Consider the following 14,490-nt stretch of genomic DNA (forward strand, 5'->3'; position numbering starts at 1 on the left):
CAGGGGGCTCTGGAGGCCGGCCACCTGGAGAGCTGTCAGCCCCTGGCCCTGTGGAGAACATACCTCCTGACCTAGACAGGAGGCCAGGGTGGGGCTCTACGCATGGCCAGCCCTCAGGGAACAAAGGGGCCAGCTAGACCCTGCCTAATGGGAGGCCTCGAATTCCTCTGCACCGTGCGTTCCTTCATTCAAGAGTAAGTGCCCCGTCCCTCTCAGGAACAAGGGCCCGCACGGTGGCTGGGGCGGCGTGGACGTGCAGCCCAAGTTCTTCCGGTGGGACACACACCCCACACAGCGTGAGCGGCGCCTGACACAAGCATGAGTGAACTGAGCCATGCAGCACGCGGGGCACTTGCTGCCGTTTGTCAACCGACTAACACACACGTTGTCTACGTGTGTTTCTGGTTAAAGACAACTTACTTAACCTACAGTGGTGACCCACTGAGCGCGTGCCTGGAAGCAGCTCCTCTAACACCTTTTTCCACAAGGCACGTCACAGCCTGCGGTGCCTGGAACAGCAGACCTTCTCAGGACTGTGCTTCGGGTTCATTTTATTTTTATTTATTTATTTATTTATTTAAAGATTTTATTTATTTATTTAACAGAGATAGAGACAGCCAGCGAGAGAGGGAACACAAGCGGGGGGAGTGGGAGAGGAAGAAGCAGGCTCATAGCGGAGGAGCCTGATGTGGGGCTCGATCCCATAATGCCGGGATCACGCCCTGAGCCGAAGGCAGACGCTTAACCGCTGTGCCACCCAGGCGCCCCTTCTGGTTCATTTTAAACAGGAAAATCAAGAAAAAACACAAAACGTGAAAAACAGGGCACTAATAGGCTGTGAAAAGACATGTGTTTACGGTGAGAGCTGAGCCCAGGAGGAGGGGCATGGTGTGTGCGACCTCGGGGGGCCAGCGTGCCCGACTCAAGTCCTGTGCCACCCTCAACACGCGTGCCCCGTGATACTGACTGCGGATCACAAACACATGTGAGTAGGCGAACACGGAGGGCCAAGTGCGTGAGGTCAGGTCTGGAAGTCGCACAGAGCAGCAGCCTCACACAGGGTGGGCACAACAGGTGCCTGGAGGCACAGCCCCCGGCATAGGGCAGCAGGGCTGAGTGCAACACCGCCCTCGGCAGGCGCCTCCCTGCAGACCAGCATGCGGAACACAGGGCAAAAGGCCACGCTGGTCAGGCAGGTCCATGCTAGCTCCAGAAGCAACACTGCAAGGGGCCCTTGGGGGAGGCAGGGCCGAACGGGACGAAGTCAACAGAGCACCGCATGCAGGCACTAGGACACGCACATCTGCATCCCCACCAAACCTTCCACCTCCTCAAAACCTGGCAGGGCCAGACCCCTTGCACACGCGGGAGGACTGGAGGCCCTTTTCCGCAGGGAGAAAAGATGACAGCTGTGAGCATGATGGAGACACTTGAGGACGACAAGTGAAGTGTTGGTCCGGGACTTCTCCGTTAGGGTCACCGGAGAACAAGGTCAGCAGTGAGGCGACCTTTCTTCTTGACACCCACTGCCCCCCCCACCCCCGACAGAAGCCGGGGGTAGCGGTCTCAGCACAGACCAACTGAGCACCTTTGGCCAGACCACTGCCCAGTGGGGGAAGAGAGGCTGAGGAATGGCCAGAACCACGTTTTATGGGAAGCAGGTCGAGCAGCCCCAGAAGCTGCCAGGAAGAGGGTCCATCACCACGCACTGGCCCAGGCCTGACTTCCATATTCACTCTCTGAGGCCAGCATTACTCTGACACCAAAGCAGATAAAAATACTACAAGTAAACTACAGACAACATGCCTGACAAATACTGACACAAATGTCCTCAACAAGACATGAGCAAACCAAATTCAACAGCATACTAAAAGGGTTATATATACACACCATGACCAAGTGGGATTTACTCCAGGGAAGCAAGGGTGGTTAAACATAAAACAAAAAACCAACCAATGCAACACACTGCATTAATAAAGGAAAAAAACCCATGATCATCTTAACACAGAAAAAGCATGTGACAGGGATACCTGGGTGGATCAGCTGGTTAAGCGTCCAAATTTTGGCTTAGGTCGTAATCTCGGGGTTGTGGGATTGAGCCCCATGTAGGGCTCCCTGCTCAGTGGAGAGTCCGCTTGAGATTTCTCTTTATCCCTCTGCCCCCCCGCCCGGCTTGTGTGTGCTCTCTCTCTCTCTCTCTCTCTCTCTCTCTCGAAGAAAGCATGTGACAGAATTCAACACCCTTTCATGATAAAGCTACTCAGCAAACCAGAAAGAAGGAAAACCACCTAATAAAGTCCGTAGATGACAACCCAGAGCTAACATCAGCCTCGATGGTAAAAGACGATGCTCTCCCCCTAAGGTCAGGAGGAGGACATGGATGCTTGCTTCTGCCACTGAGATTCAGCACCTTGCTGGAGTTCTAGCCCCAGCAATTAGGCAGCAAAAGGAAGTAAATGACATCTAAATGGAAAAGAAGTAAAACTCTCTCTCCTGGAGATGACATCATCTTTGTATGTAGAAAATCCTAGTAAATCCACATAAGAAAACCCCCCTAACCCAAAAACGATTACAACTAATACATGAATTCAGCAAAGTTGCAGGGTACAATATCAACAGGCAAAAACTGGCTGTATTTCTATACAGTAGCAATGAACAACTTCAAAAGGAAATTAAGAAAACAATCCCAAAGTAATAAACCAGGAAGAAATTTAAGCAAGACTTTTACACTGAAAACTACAGAACATTACTGAAAGAAATTAAAGACCTAAACAAATGGAAATTCAATGTCCGTGCTCACAGACTGAGAGACGTGATATTCACACCGCACGACTGCCTGGAGCATAGGCTCAGTGCGTCCCTTTCAAAATCCCAAATCTTTTTTTGCAGAAATGGAAAACATGATCCTAAAATTTGCATGGAATTGCTAGGTATCCAGAACAGTCAAAACAATCTTGAAAAAAAAAAAAAAAAAAAAAAAAAAGAACAAAGTTGGAGGACTCCTACTTCCCAATTTCAAAACTTCCTACAAAACTATAATCAAAACTGTGGCTTTGGCATAATGGCAGACACGGAGATCAATGAAATAGAACTGAGAGAAACAAACTCGTATCAAGTGATTTTCTTTTTAAACAAACAAAAAAGATTTCATTTATTTATCTGACACAGAGAGAGAGAGAGAGAGCACAAGCAGGGGGAGTGGCAGGCAGAGGGAGAGGGTGAAGCAGGCTCCCCGCCGAGCAGAGAACCTGACACAGGGCCTGATGCCAGGACTGCAGGATCACAACCCAAGCTGAGGCAGATGCTTAACCAAATGAGCCACCCAGGCTCTCCAGTCAAGTGGTAAGGGTGACAAAACCATCCAGTGGGGAAAGCAGTCTCTTCAAATGGTGCTGGGACAACTGGGCATCCACATGCCAAAGAGTGAAGTTAGGCCCTACCTCACATAATATACAAAAACTAACTCAAAATGGACCAAAGACCTATACTTAAGAGCTGGAACTACATAGCTCTTAGAAGAAAACAGGGTAAGTCGTCACGACCTCGGATGTGGCAACGGATTCTTAGGACACCCCAAAGCACAGGACACAAAAGGGAAAAGAGATAAATGAGACTACACAATCGAAACGGCTGCATCAGAGACACAATCAGGAAAGTGAAGAGACAAAACCACCGAATGGGAGAAAATATTTGCAAATCACATATCTGATTAGGACCTACGATCCAGAATATATAAAGAGCACCTATAACTCAACAACAACAAATGGGCAGAGGACTTACACAAGCATCTGTTTGAAGAAGACAAATAACCAAGCACATGAATAGATGCTCAACACCATTAGTCATGAGGGAAATGCAAATCAAAACCACTGATACCTGGGGCGCCTCAGTGGCTCGGTCAGTTGAGCCTCCGACTCTTGATTTCAGCTCAGGTCATGATCTGGGTTGTGGGATCGAGCCCTACCCTGAGCTCCATGCTCAGTGGGGCAATCTACTGGAGATTCTCCCTCTGCCCCCACCCCTCCCTGCCTTTTCCCTCTCGTAAAAAACCACTACCACCACCACACTGAAACCACTTTAAACCCAATAAGATGGACATGAGGGGGGAAGACCAGAAAATACCAAGCGATGTTCAGCACCTAGACAAATCGGAATCTCATACATCATTGGTGAGAATGCAAATGTAGCTGCTGTGGAAAACAGTTTGGCAGTTCCTCAATAAATTAAACACAGACTCGCCATATTAACAAGCAGTTCGACTCCTAGGTTTACAACCCCCAAAAGTGAAAACAAGGACCCAATGCATATACACGAATGTTCACGGCAGTACTATTCTCAAAAGCCAGCAGGTAGAAACAGTCCAAATGTCCATCAGCTGATGAATGAAGCAACAAAAATGGAAACATTCAGCCGTAAGGAAGAGCTGACCCAAGCTACAACATCAAGGAACCTCAAAACGTGATGCTGACAGAGACCAGATATAAAAGGCCACATATTTTATTTACAGGAAGTGTCCAGCGTAGTAAATCCACAGAGAGGGCAGACTAGCGGCCACCAGGGTTTAGTAAGAGGGAAACAGGAAGGAACTGCTTACTGGGTATACAGCTTCCTTCCGAACTCGCTAGAGGTGAGGGTTTCAAAACACTGTGAATGTATATTTAATGCCACCGACTTGTACACGTTGCAGTGGTCAACTGTGTTATGTATATTTTATGATTATTTAAAAAAAAGAATAGATGATTGGAATCCTAAAGAGATACTAAGGTATAAAAGAATTATTGCTAATTTTAAAAACTACAATAAGGGCATGGTGCTTACACAGTACAAGGAAGTTCTTTCAGAGATGCTGAAATATTAACAGATGAAATGACACTACGTCTGGATCTGGGTGGGGAACAGATGGGGGAGAATGGAACGAGATCGGCTGTGAGTTAATTTCCGGAATGTTTGACATTTTCCATAATAACAAGCTTAAAAGTAAAACATCAAAGCTGCTGACTTTCACAACTCATTAATAATAACAGGTACTGCTTTCCTTTCTCAAGAGTGACTTTCACGAGTAAAGGAAGTCACAGGCCATGCAGCACCCAAGCGACACCTGACACTGTGTAAGCAGAGCCATCTGCAGGTCACCCTCTTTGCCCAAGGATTCTTAAAGCTCATCTGCCACCTCTTCCCCTTTCTCAACAGCACCTCCTTCACCCACTCAGCAGGGCGCTGCCGCTAGGGAGCAGCGTGTCGCGATGGAACGGGGAACAAAGGTTTGCTGAAGACACAGGTGCTATGATGTGGTATCATTACTGACTGGATAAAAAACCCTTTTCCAGGCCAGTGATTCCTAAGTAAAAGACTGCAACCAAATTAAAGAATCAATAAACATAATTTAAAATGGTTTTTGCTAAAAGATGACTAAAACTGGAAGGAGTTTCAATATTTTTTCCACCCTTCCTTCTTCTGAGAGGGAACAAGGGCCTTGGGGCTGACCCTGCGGTGATCGTCAATGATCACTGTGTGCTTTCTTTAAAGCTCCGAGATTAAGAAATTCATCTTTAATACAATTTTATTTTATAAGAATTATAGGGGCGCTTGGGTGGCTCAGGCATTAGGCACCCGCCTTTGGCTCAGGTCATGGTCTCAGGGTCCTGGGATCGAGCCCCGCATCGGGCTCCCTGCTCGACCAAGCCTGCTTCTCCCTCTCTCGCTCCCCATTTGTGTTTCCTCTCTGGCTGTGTCTCTCACTGTCAAATAAATAAAATCTTTAAAAAAAAGAATTATATTTTGGGTTTTTTTTTTTTTTTTCAAGATTTATTTATTTGAGAGAGAGAGAGAGAGGAAGAGAGAATTTCAAGCAGACTCCATGCTGAGCATAGAGCCCGACATGGGGTCATGACCCTGAGATCACGACCTGAGCTGAAACCAAGAGTCTGACACTTAACTGACTGAGCCACCCAGGCGCCTCTGTATTTTTGGTTTTGATCAGCTGTAGTAATAATTGATAACCCTTACAGTCACAGACAATCAAATCTTTAACATTTCTGCATTCTCTTGTTGCAGAGTAAAAAATGTGCTCAATAAACCCCATTCAAGCATAAAGTATTTGGCATTCGTGCAAGATCCATGAGTGACAAGCACAAGAGGGCCTGTCTGGATGTTGATACGTTCTGAGAGTGGGTATCGAATCAGGGCAGTATTCAGACCCAGTAGCACATTTAAGAGAATGGTGTAAAACTTTTTTTTTTTTTTAAACACCAATATTTTCAATAGTGGACAACTTAATCCTTTGCTTATTAAATTTGTAAAGAAAAATTTTAGATGCCAACTTACACATGTGAAAGGGATACACAGTTTTTCCAACTTCTTCCAGCAGACAGGTAGGTGGACCCTGACCTGCACCAGTGGTTTTCAGACAACCTGGAATGTGTTAGAAATGCACATTCTTGGGCCCCCAGGCCATATGTGCGGTCAGGGACTCTGAGAGGGAGTCCTTGAGGGATTCCGAGGGAGTCACCGGCCTGCATCACGGCTTCAGACCGAGCAGGACTTAAACCAGAAGAGGACCGACTATATACCTCCCAATGCCACCTGCTTCCAGCTGCACCCAGGACCCAACAGGTTTGCTGCATCAAGACCAGCCACAATGACAAACTTATTCAGAGAGAAAAGAGCAAGGCCCAAACGACTCTTAATATTTAGGAGACACAGAGCCTGAGAAGAAAGCATTTTAAATGGGTGACACTGCAAATTGCACTATCTGTCCACAGGCTGGCATGTGTTAGCTATTATATATATTTAAAAACAAAGAACTCTTAGGTGGTTAGTCTTCCCCAGAAAAGATTCCAGATCTTATTCTTCCATTGCATTTGGGGCGAGGCAGAGTGGGAATCTGAATCCCACGAGGTAAATGCTGCCAGTCTCCTCCGTTCCTTAACAGCTCAGTAAGGAGAGGGAGGTCAACACAACTAAGACTTCTGTTCCCTACCCTCTTTCAAAGGAACGGTCTGTGGGCACAGAGAGCTGCCTTCGGCCAGCAGCCTGACTCTACTACTCGAGGTCCTGCAGGCCACTGCTGAGTCCTGACGGACAGCAGGCACTCCACGCACCTGGGCAAGGAGCCACTGCTGAAACAGCAGCAGCAATAAGGACACTGAACTCCTTAGCTGACTTAACGGCCAGCAGGCCTCCCACCCTTCACCTTGCTCCACAAGCCCCAGCGAAAGGAGGTTCTCTGTGCCCTTATTTATTTATTTTTAAAAGATTTTATCTATTTGACAGAGAGAGAGATAGCCAGCGAGAGAGGGAACACAAGCAGGGGGAGTGGGAGAGGAAGAAGCAGGCTCCCAGCAGAGGAGCCTGATGTGAGGCTCGATCCCAGAACACCGGGATCACGTCCTGAGCTAAAGGCAGATGCTTAACGACTGCGCCCAGGCACCCCATCTGTGCCCTTATTTAAAATCCAAGCTCCCCTGGTCTGTCCTGTCTTCTCTATTCGTTGATGTCAGAACGTTCGTGAAGAGCTACGTGCACAAAGGAGCAGGGCTCTTGGCTTCTGTCAGACACACTCAGGCACACCTCGCACACGCCCAGGGGAGGGCACTGCCACTGGACAGATCTGCTGAGGCACCCCTCCCAGGGGGCACTTCAGCAGGTGGGTACCAGCACCCAAACCTCCTGTTACCTCTAGACCACACCCAGGTATCCACACACCGCAAGACAACAGTATTTCTCTATTTACAGAAACAGTCATCCTGCTCAAACGGCTCCTCCAGTGGGACCCCATGAGAGCTGACACCCACAACCACTCACCAGGTACCCTACAGCCCTTTGAGGTTTCCTATAGTTTAGGGACGCCTCGGTGGCTCAGTCGGTGAAGCATCTGCCTTCGGCTCAAGTCATGATCCCAGGGTCCTAGATCGAGTCCCACATCGGGCTCCCCGCTCAGAGGGGAGCCTGCTTCTCCCTCTGCCTGCTTGTGTGCGCTCACTCTCTCTCACACAAATAACATCTTAAAAGAAAAAAAAGTTTCCTATAGTTTAGAAATGCAAACATTTCGTCAGACAAAAATTTAAATTTTAACAGTCGGAACCAAAATATGGAACACTGCCACTCATAAAAAGGACAACAAAGGATCTTCGTTCTTGATATCCATACCCCATTACCTGTGGAGGACACTGCTTACCGTTGTTCACTGGGCCGTGGACGGCGGCAGGGATTGGCACCACGTGAGTCCCGTTTTGTGTTACAGTTTTTATTGGTAGCTGGTGCTGACCTAGAGGTGCCTGCTGCACTATGGTGACCGTCTGGACTGGGGCGGTCTGCGGCGTCTGAATGATCCGGCTAGCGGCACCCAGTGTGGCATGGCTAATCGCAGGAATAGGTTCCACTTTCACTGAAATGTAAAAAAAAGGCAAAGAAATGATACCAACCGATTATTACTGGAAAGCTTACAGAAGTCTCACCAGGTGGCCGGCAAACCTAAGACATTACATGATTAGAAAAGGGGTCCAGAGGCGCCTGGGGGGCTCAGTCAGTTAAGTGTGTGCCTTCCGCTCCGGTCATATCTGGGTCCTGGGATCGAGCCCCACGTCGAGCTCTCTGCTCAGCAGGGAGCCTGCTTCTCCTGTCCCTCTGCCTCTCTCCCCACGCCCATGCTCGCTCTCTTTCTCTCTCAAATTAATTAATTAATTTAAAAAAGAAAAAAAGAGAAGAGGGGTCCAGATGAACAAGTCTGCTGGGCATCCGTGCGCAGGGCTGCTTCTGCCACTCACCCTTTACTTCTTTGTGATCTCCATTCTCTTGCGGCTCTGCCTGAGGAGGGGCCAGCACGGCCGCCTGAGTGACCACGGCCTGGCCGGCGACAGTGTACGTGCTCGCGGGGGCTAGGCCGGCCACGCTGGTGACAGACACGGCAGGGATCTGGTGGACGACGTGCACCGTCTGCACGACAGGCTGTTGCGAGGTTGAGGTGGTCACGGGAGCGGCGACTGTGTAGGTGACGGGCTTGATGGTCGGTGGCAGCTGCCGCTGCACGGCGATTAAAACGGGCTGACTAGACAGCGGCGAGCCTGGGGAGGACGAGGGAGCGGCGGTGAGGTGCAGTCACCCGCCTTCCTCCAACCATGTCCCAGAGCCGACCAAGTACAACCACCCACTCACAACACACGGACTAATGAGACAGGACGTGCCCCCTTTCACCTTGTAACAGTGAAGTCACGCATGATAGGAGAAATGGGGTATTTTAATGGACATTATCTAATTCATTTATCTAACCACTAAAAATGCAATTCTTGCTCTGTTCAGACCTGTTACAACAGTTCTTTCCTCATGAAGAAGAAAATGTCAGCACAGTATATGGGAAGAAGCTGCCAACTGAGCCCCAAAGAGGCCACGCTCCCCCAGGATCAAAGTCTTCATCTTACGGTGGATGTGAGGGAACCGCAAGTCCAGACAGTTACAAGCTCTGCCAAGCAACCTCTGCTCCTTTTGGTTTGGGTGCAGAATAAAGGACGAGACACTCGGCTGACGGGGGCTACGCAAGGGTGACATGCTCCCAGCACGGTCAGGAATCCCACTGTATCAAAATGCACAGCTTGCCAACCAAACAGGAACCATAACAGAATTAGTTCGGACACATTTCCATGCTATGTTTTTTGTGTTGTTTTTGTTTTCTGTTTTTAATTCTCCAGGGCACACATCTTTATTCTGCACCGCGACTTTGTAATGAAATGCTCACCTATTCATTAAATGAACAGTTTCTGCTGCAAATCAATGTCTAGTTATTTCTTTGGGTGGGGGATTTTTTTCATAATTTTTGAACGATGAAGCAACTAAGAAACAAATTAATTCTAAATTATTTCAGGCATCTACACAAGCTATTTATGTAAAACAATGTTCACTGATTTTTTAAATTCTCACAGAGCTATTAGCTTCTCAGAGCTTACAGCATGCAGGTACCATGCAGAAAGTACCAGGTACAAAGGAGCCAAGGCCTCTGTTGTGTCCCCTCTGAGGAGCCTGGCGCCCCTGCCTTTCTGACCCACCCCTCGCCCACCACGCCTGCCCTGTCTCTGCACATCTCACCTGGTGCACTCTGGGCAAACCGTGCCTCCTGGATGACGGCCAGTTTGGGCTGTGAGGCGCTGGGCTCGGGCTCCAGGGGGGCCGGTGAACCTTCCCTCGACAGGCTCTCGGGGGTCTGGGCACCACTGGAGTGAGCAGACAGCACTCCAGCGTGATTGGGAGAGGCTGGGGCACTTCTAGATTACCAAAAAGAAGACAGTGGGTTTTTACAGGTAAAGCACTCATAAAGCTGCCTTGTTTCAATAAAGTGCATTCGGAAAAAAGGGGTGTCCTCTGTCTTCTGCTGACTACGGCTCTGTAAGCCCTACTTTCTGTGTGAATGCCTGTGACCTGAGATGGATCCCCAGTGAGACTCACTCAGTTGTGACAGCCAGTGTGCCAGTACTGGGCCACCACAGCTCTGTGCTCAGCACAGGCTGCAATGCCGCGGAGCTGGACTGGCTGCCCTGTGGGAGCAGCTCCCGTCCACCGGCATCAGGAGCCAGCAGTGTGCAAGGAGGCAGGGGCTTAAGACTTATGTCACGGTCATTTCTTTTGTTTGTTTGTTTGTTTGTTTGTTTGTTTAAAAACAGAGTATCTATAAGCTAAAAATGTATAATTTGAAAATCAGGCAATTAATAACACTGTATAAGTCAATCTTGAATTTAAGCAGCTAAAATGCGGCTTTAAAGAGCTGTTCACATGCCAAGGAAAAGGAACACACACTGCTCATCAAACGCAATTACGTAATGAGTCCGATGAAGCCACAACGGCAACATGGGAACAGAGTTTAAAGAAAACTTCGTCAACAATCTAAGCTGTGTCAGACCCCTATTAAGAAAAAATCCATGGGTAGCATCCAACACTTCTTTTCAAATCCCCACCCCAAACATTTAATCATAATGCATTTGGCAGTTCCTTCACTTGCAAAAGGAAAATTGACCAATACATGGAAGGTAAATTCACTGACCAGTAAGTGAGGTCTTTTTGTTTGTCTTTTTTCCTTACCTAGAGGAGAGCGGTCCCAGAGGGGTTCTAAAGCAAGGCACGCCCCTAGGCCGTCTTTTCCTAAAAGCCTGCTCTATTAATTTGCTTTCAGAGGCAGGATCTATCCTCCAGAATGAGCCTTTGCCTGGTTCTTCCTGGGAACGTGGTACTTTGATGAAATAACGATTCAGAGAGAGATTGTGGCGAATTGAATTCTATGAAACATAAAAAAATACGTAGAATTCATATATTTCTTTGCTGAGAAATCAAAATGTGCTCCAGTTTTAGTGCCCTGCAAAGTAGAAACCTAGCACTCAGCCTTGCAGAGGGCAGACGACTTTAAAGGCAGCACCGTGCTGGAAGGAGCCAGCCCTTCTCCCCCGAGTGAAGAAGGGGCTCGGGGTGTGAGAGGCTGACACACGGCTCTGGGAACAGAGTGGCAGGGTGGGCACCAGGGGCAAGGAGGGGACCTGGGAAACAAGGAAGGGTGGGAAATCGACACCACAGGGAAGGAGGCAATTTCCAACAGGAAAAATGTCAACTTCCATCTTTTTTCCAGGTAGGAAACCAAGGATTATCACTGTCATCATCTGACCTTTCCTTCGGGCCTCTCCCTGCTTAAGAGACGAACAGAGCCAAAATAAGCCAACCCTTTAAAATACTTTTTGAGCACAGAATTAGCTTACAGGAATCTGTCACAGCCGTCTGAAATGAATTAATCCAGTATCACGTATTCAGCAAACCAGCAAAGGAGAAAAAGGAGCTAAAGGTTGGGAAGTATTATGGACACCATCTTCCAGTAACAAGAGCACTTTCCAAAATGCTTCCATATATGTTTTTTAAATTTGATCCACAAAATAATCTTGTGAGGCACATACAGAAAATTTCTCTCTCAACCCCTACTCTATTCTTTCTGTTACAAAAAGCTTGGCTCGCAGTTTACAGACGATTTCCGGAAAGCTCCCCATTGCAACCTGAACGGCTTTTGGCAGCACACCTGATCCTGAGCCTCCAAAAGGTCAGGGACAGTGGGAGGAAAGTCATGTATCCACTTCAGTTCGTGTGCTTACATTAACGTTTAAATTTAAAATTTTAAAAACTACTAAAGTTTCAAAGGGGTGGCAAACTCACAGTAAAATTCCGGGCTATTCAAAAATCACTTCTGAATTCCCCCAATTACCTTCTAACAGAACTGTTAGCCACAGCCTGAAACACCCAACTGCTGGAGGTGGCTCAAAAATCAAACTGTATCAAATTCTACTGGACAGCCCATCTCGGGGACAGTTCAAGGGCCTCAGCAGTCACGGGCTGTGACGAACACCACGCAAGTCTGTGGAAGCCAGGCACCTCGCCGGCAACACGACGGTGCACGCTACACTGTGTCTGTGTTTTGTGAAATTGTTTATAAATAAATGCATTCCGTGAGATTTAGAATATTTTAATAACCAGATACTTACTATTATGTTTTATCACAGAGTTTAGCTAATTACCAAAATACCTTTCTATCAATTCCTCTGGAAAATCGAATTGTTCCTGGGGCCTCCACCAGAGAAAGAAGACAATCCTTCTCTAAATACACACAGACCTTTCTGTGCTTGGAGGAGAAAGAAGGTGAACTCCAAGGCTGTGGGTTGAGAAAAGCAGAGCCAGACCATGACGCTACAGGGCCCTCCACCTGCAAACAAGACAATCCTTAGACGACTGCCCAGTGAGGGTCAAGAGGTCCTCAGAAGTGACCGCCAAGCCGCAGTGAAGAGCATGGGAGGTGAGGAGCCCCGGCGTGAAGGCTGTTAATACTGTATTGTGCGTGTTGCTATGAGGAAAAAGGGAAGTGAGCACAGGGGGAGTCTGGAGGCAGGAAGTGCCACTCCAGGGGACTGGGGCACTAGTATTTCTTCCCCCTGGTAAAGGAGAACAGGACCAGGGGCCGCGGTTCCACGGCCCTGGCAACTGCACCCAAGTTCCTAGAGGAAGGAGTTGGTATATTTACTGTCCTGAAAATGGGACAGAACCTACCAGGCACCATCACAACAGGGTCTAACCTCCTCTCCACTCGCAACGAGCCTAGAGAACAAAGAGCCAGCAAGACTAGAAAATATGAGTAAGTAGTAAGAGATACCTAATGCAGACACAGAATAAAGTAACTGTTTCTAAGGTAATTTAAGGCCTTTGTAATTTGCACACTGACTCGGACTCTAATAATTCAGAAATTATTATATGCAGAGAAAAGGCAGCTTATCATTCTTTAAAACGAACTACGAAGAAAAGGATCTACAATACTGAGCACATTCTCTTCCCCCCAAATCCTCCCCTAATCAAGGCTGCTACACAGAACCCGCCCTCCCTGAGTGCCAGCCCCTCCTCCCTGCTATCCCCTCAGCTGACCCAGACCCGGGGGAAAGGTGCAAAGCTGGTCACCGTCCTCCATGAGCACCTCCAGCACTCCTGCCTAGACCCTAGTTTCTGCCTGTCTGTCCCAATCACACCAAGTGCTCTACTAAGGACTCGTAAAGAAACTGATTGGAAGGGAACATGTCAAGTGCCTTTCAGAAGGAGAGTTCAATGTACAGAATGAGGTAAGTCCGAGAACTCCCTCTATTTGAAGAAACCAACTCTGGTCCTTTCAGAGACCCAGAGGCCCGAAATTAAAACTTCTGGTCATAACAAATACCTCAACTCTGGGCTGGGCAAAATTATAATTATAAATCATAAGAGAACATTCTGGCATAAATATGCAACCAAAGGAAAGAAATATGCCACCTTTCCAGACACAGTCACATCTTGTTTTATCCTAGAGTTTCCTCTAGACCAATCAAAAACCTTTGCCATGGGGAGACAAAGCAAAATACTAAAAGTAAGCCTCAAAGGTAGCGGTGGACTTCCGTTAGGTCCTCACAACAGGAATGGTGGGAGTGCCAACACATGTCTCTTAGGAACTGATGCAGAGTGCGGGGCTCAAGCTCACCAGGTCCCATGCTCCCTGCACAGCCACCTCCCTCACCCCACAGGGGAGGGCAGGAGACAGTCTGAAAACCCACATTTTCTTTTTAAAAAAACTTTTAAAAATATTTATTGATTTTAGGGAGACCGAGCAAGCATGAGCTGGGGGGGGGGGGGGAAGACCCCAAGCAGATGCCCCACTGAGCACGGAGTCTGACACAAGGCCTGATTCCACGACCCCCAAGATCATGACCTGAGCCGAAATCGATCAAGAGTTGGACACTTAGCCAAGTGAGCCACCCAGGAGCCCCCAGAAACCCACATTTTAAAAATGGACTGTTTTAGGTGATAGTCTCCCCCTACTCTCTATGCAAAGAAAATCTAGCAAAGAAAGCAGATCTGGCTCATAATTTTATGAAACAAGGATGCAAAATGGAAAGGCTCTTTTGTTTTAAGCCAAGAGTGAGGAAAAGGGAACAAGGTCTCATGCATATAGAGACTCTAAGG

The 14,490-nt window shown here is 47.9% G+C and overlaps 1 protein-coding gene across 1 annotated transcript in view; it reads right to left on the reverse strand.

Moving 5' to 3' along the window:
* FOXK2 (forkhead box K2) overlaps positions 1 to 14,490 on the reverse strand; it is a 69,328-nt gene that overhangs the window by 4,663 nt on the left and 50,175 nt on the right. Inside the window, exons 5-8 of the mRNA XM_026483810.4 lie at positions 11,065 to 11,258; positions 10,078 to 10,253; positions 8,766 to 9,062; positions 8,177 to 8,386 (exon numbers count right to left, since the gene is read on the reverse strand). Of these exons, the coding sequence (XP_026339595.2) occupies positions 8,177 to 8,386; positions 8,766 to 9,062; positions 10,078 to 10,253; positions 11,065 to 11,258 (877 nt within the window). The remainder of the gene's footprint in view (positions 1 to 8,176; positions 8,387 to 8,765; positions 9,063 to 10,077; positions 10,254 to 11,064; positions 11,259 to 14,490) is intronic.

This window comes from Ursus arctos, unplaced genomic scaffold (assembly GCF_023065955.2).
Source record: "Ursus arctos isolate Adak ecotype North America unplaced genomic scaffold, UrsArc2.0 scaffold_24, whole genome shotgun sequence".
NCBI lineage: Eukaryota > Metazoa > Chordata > Mammalia > Carnivora > Ursidae > Ursus > Ursus arctos.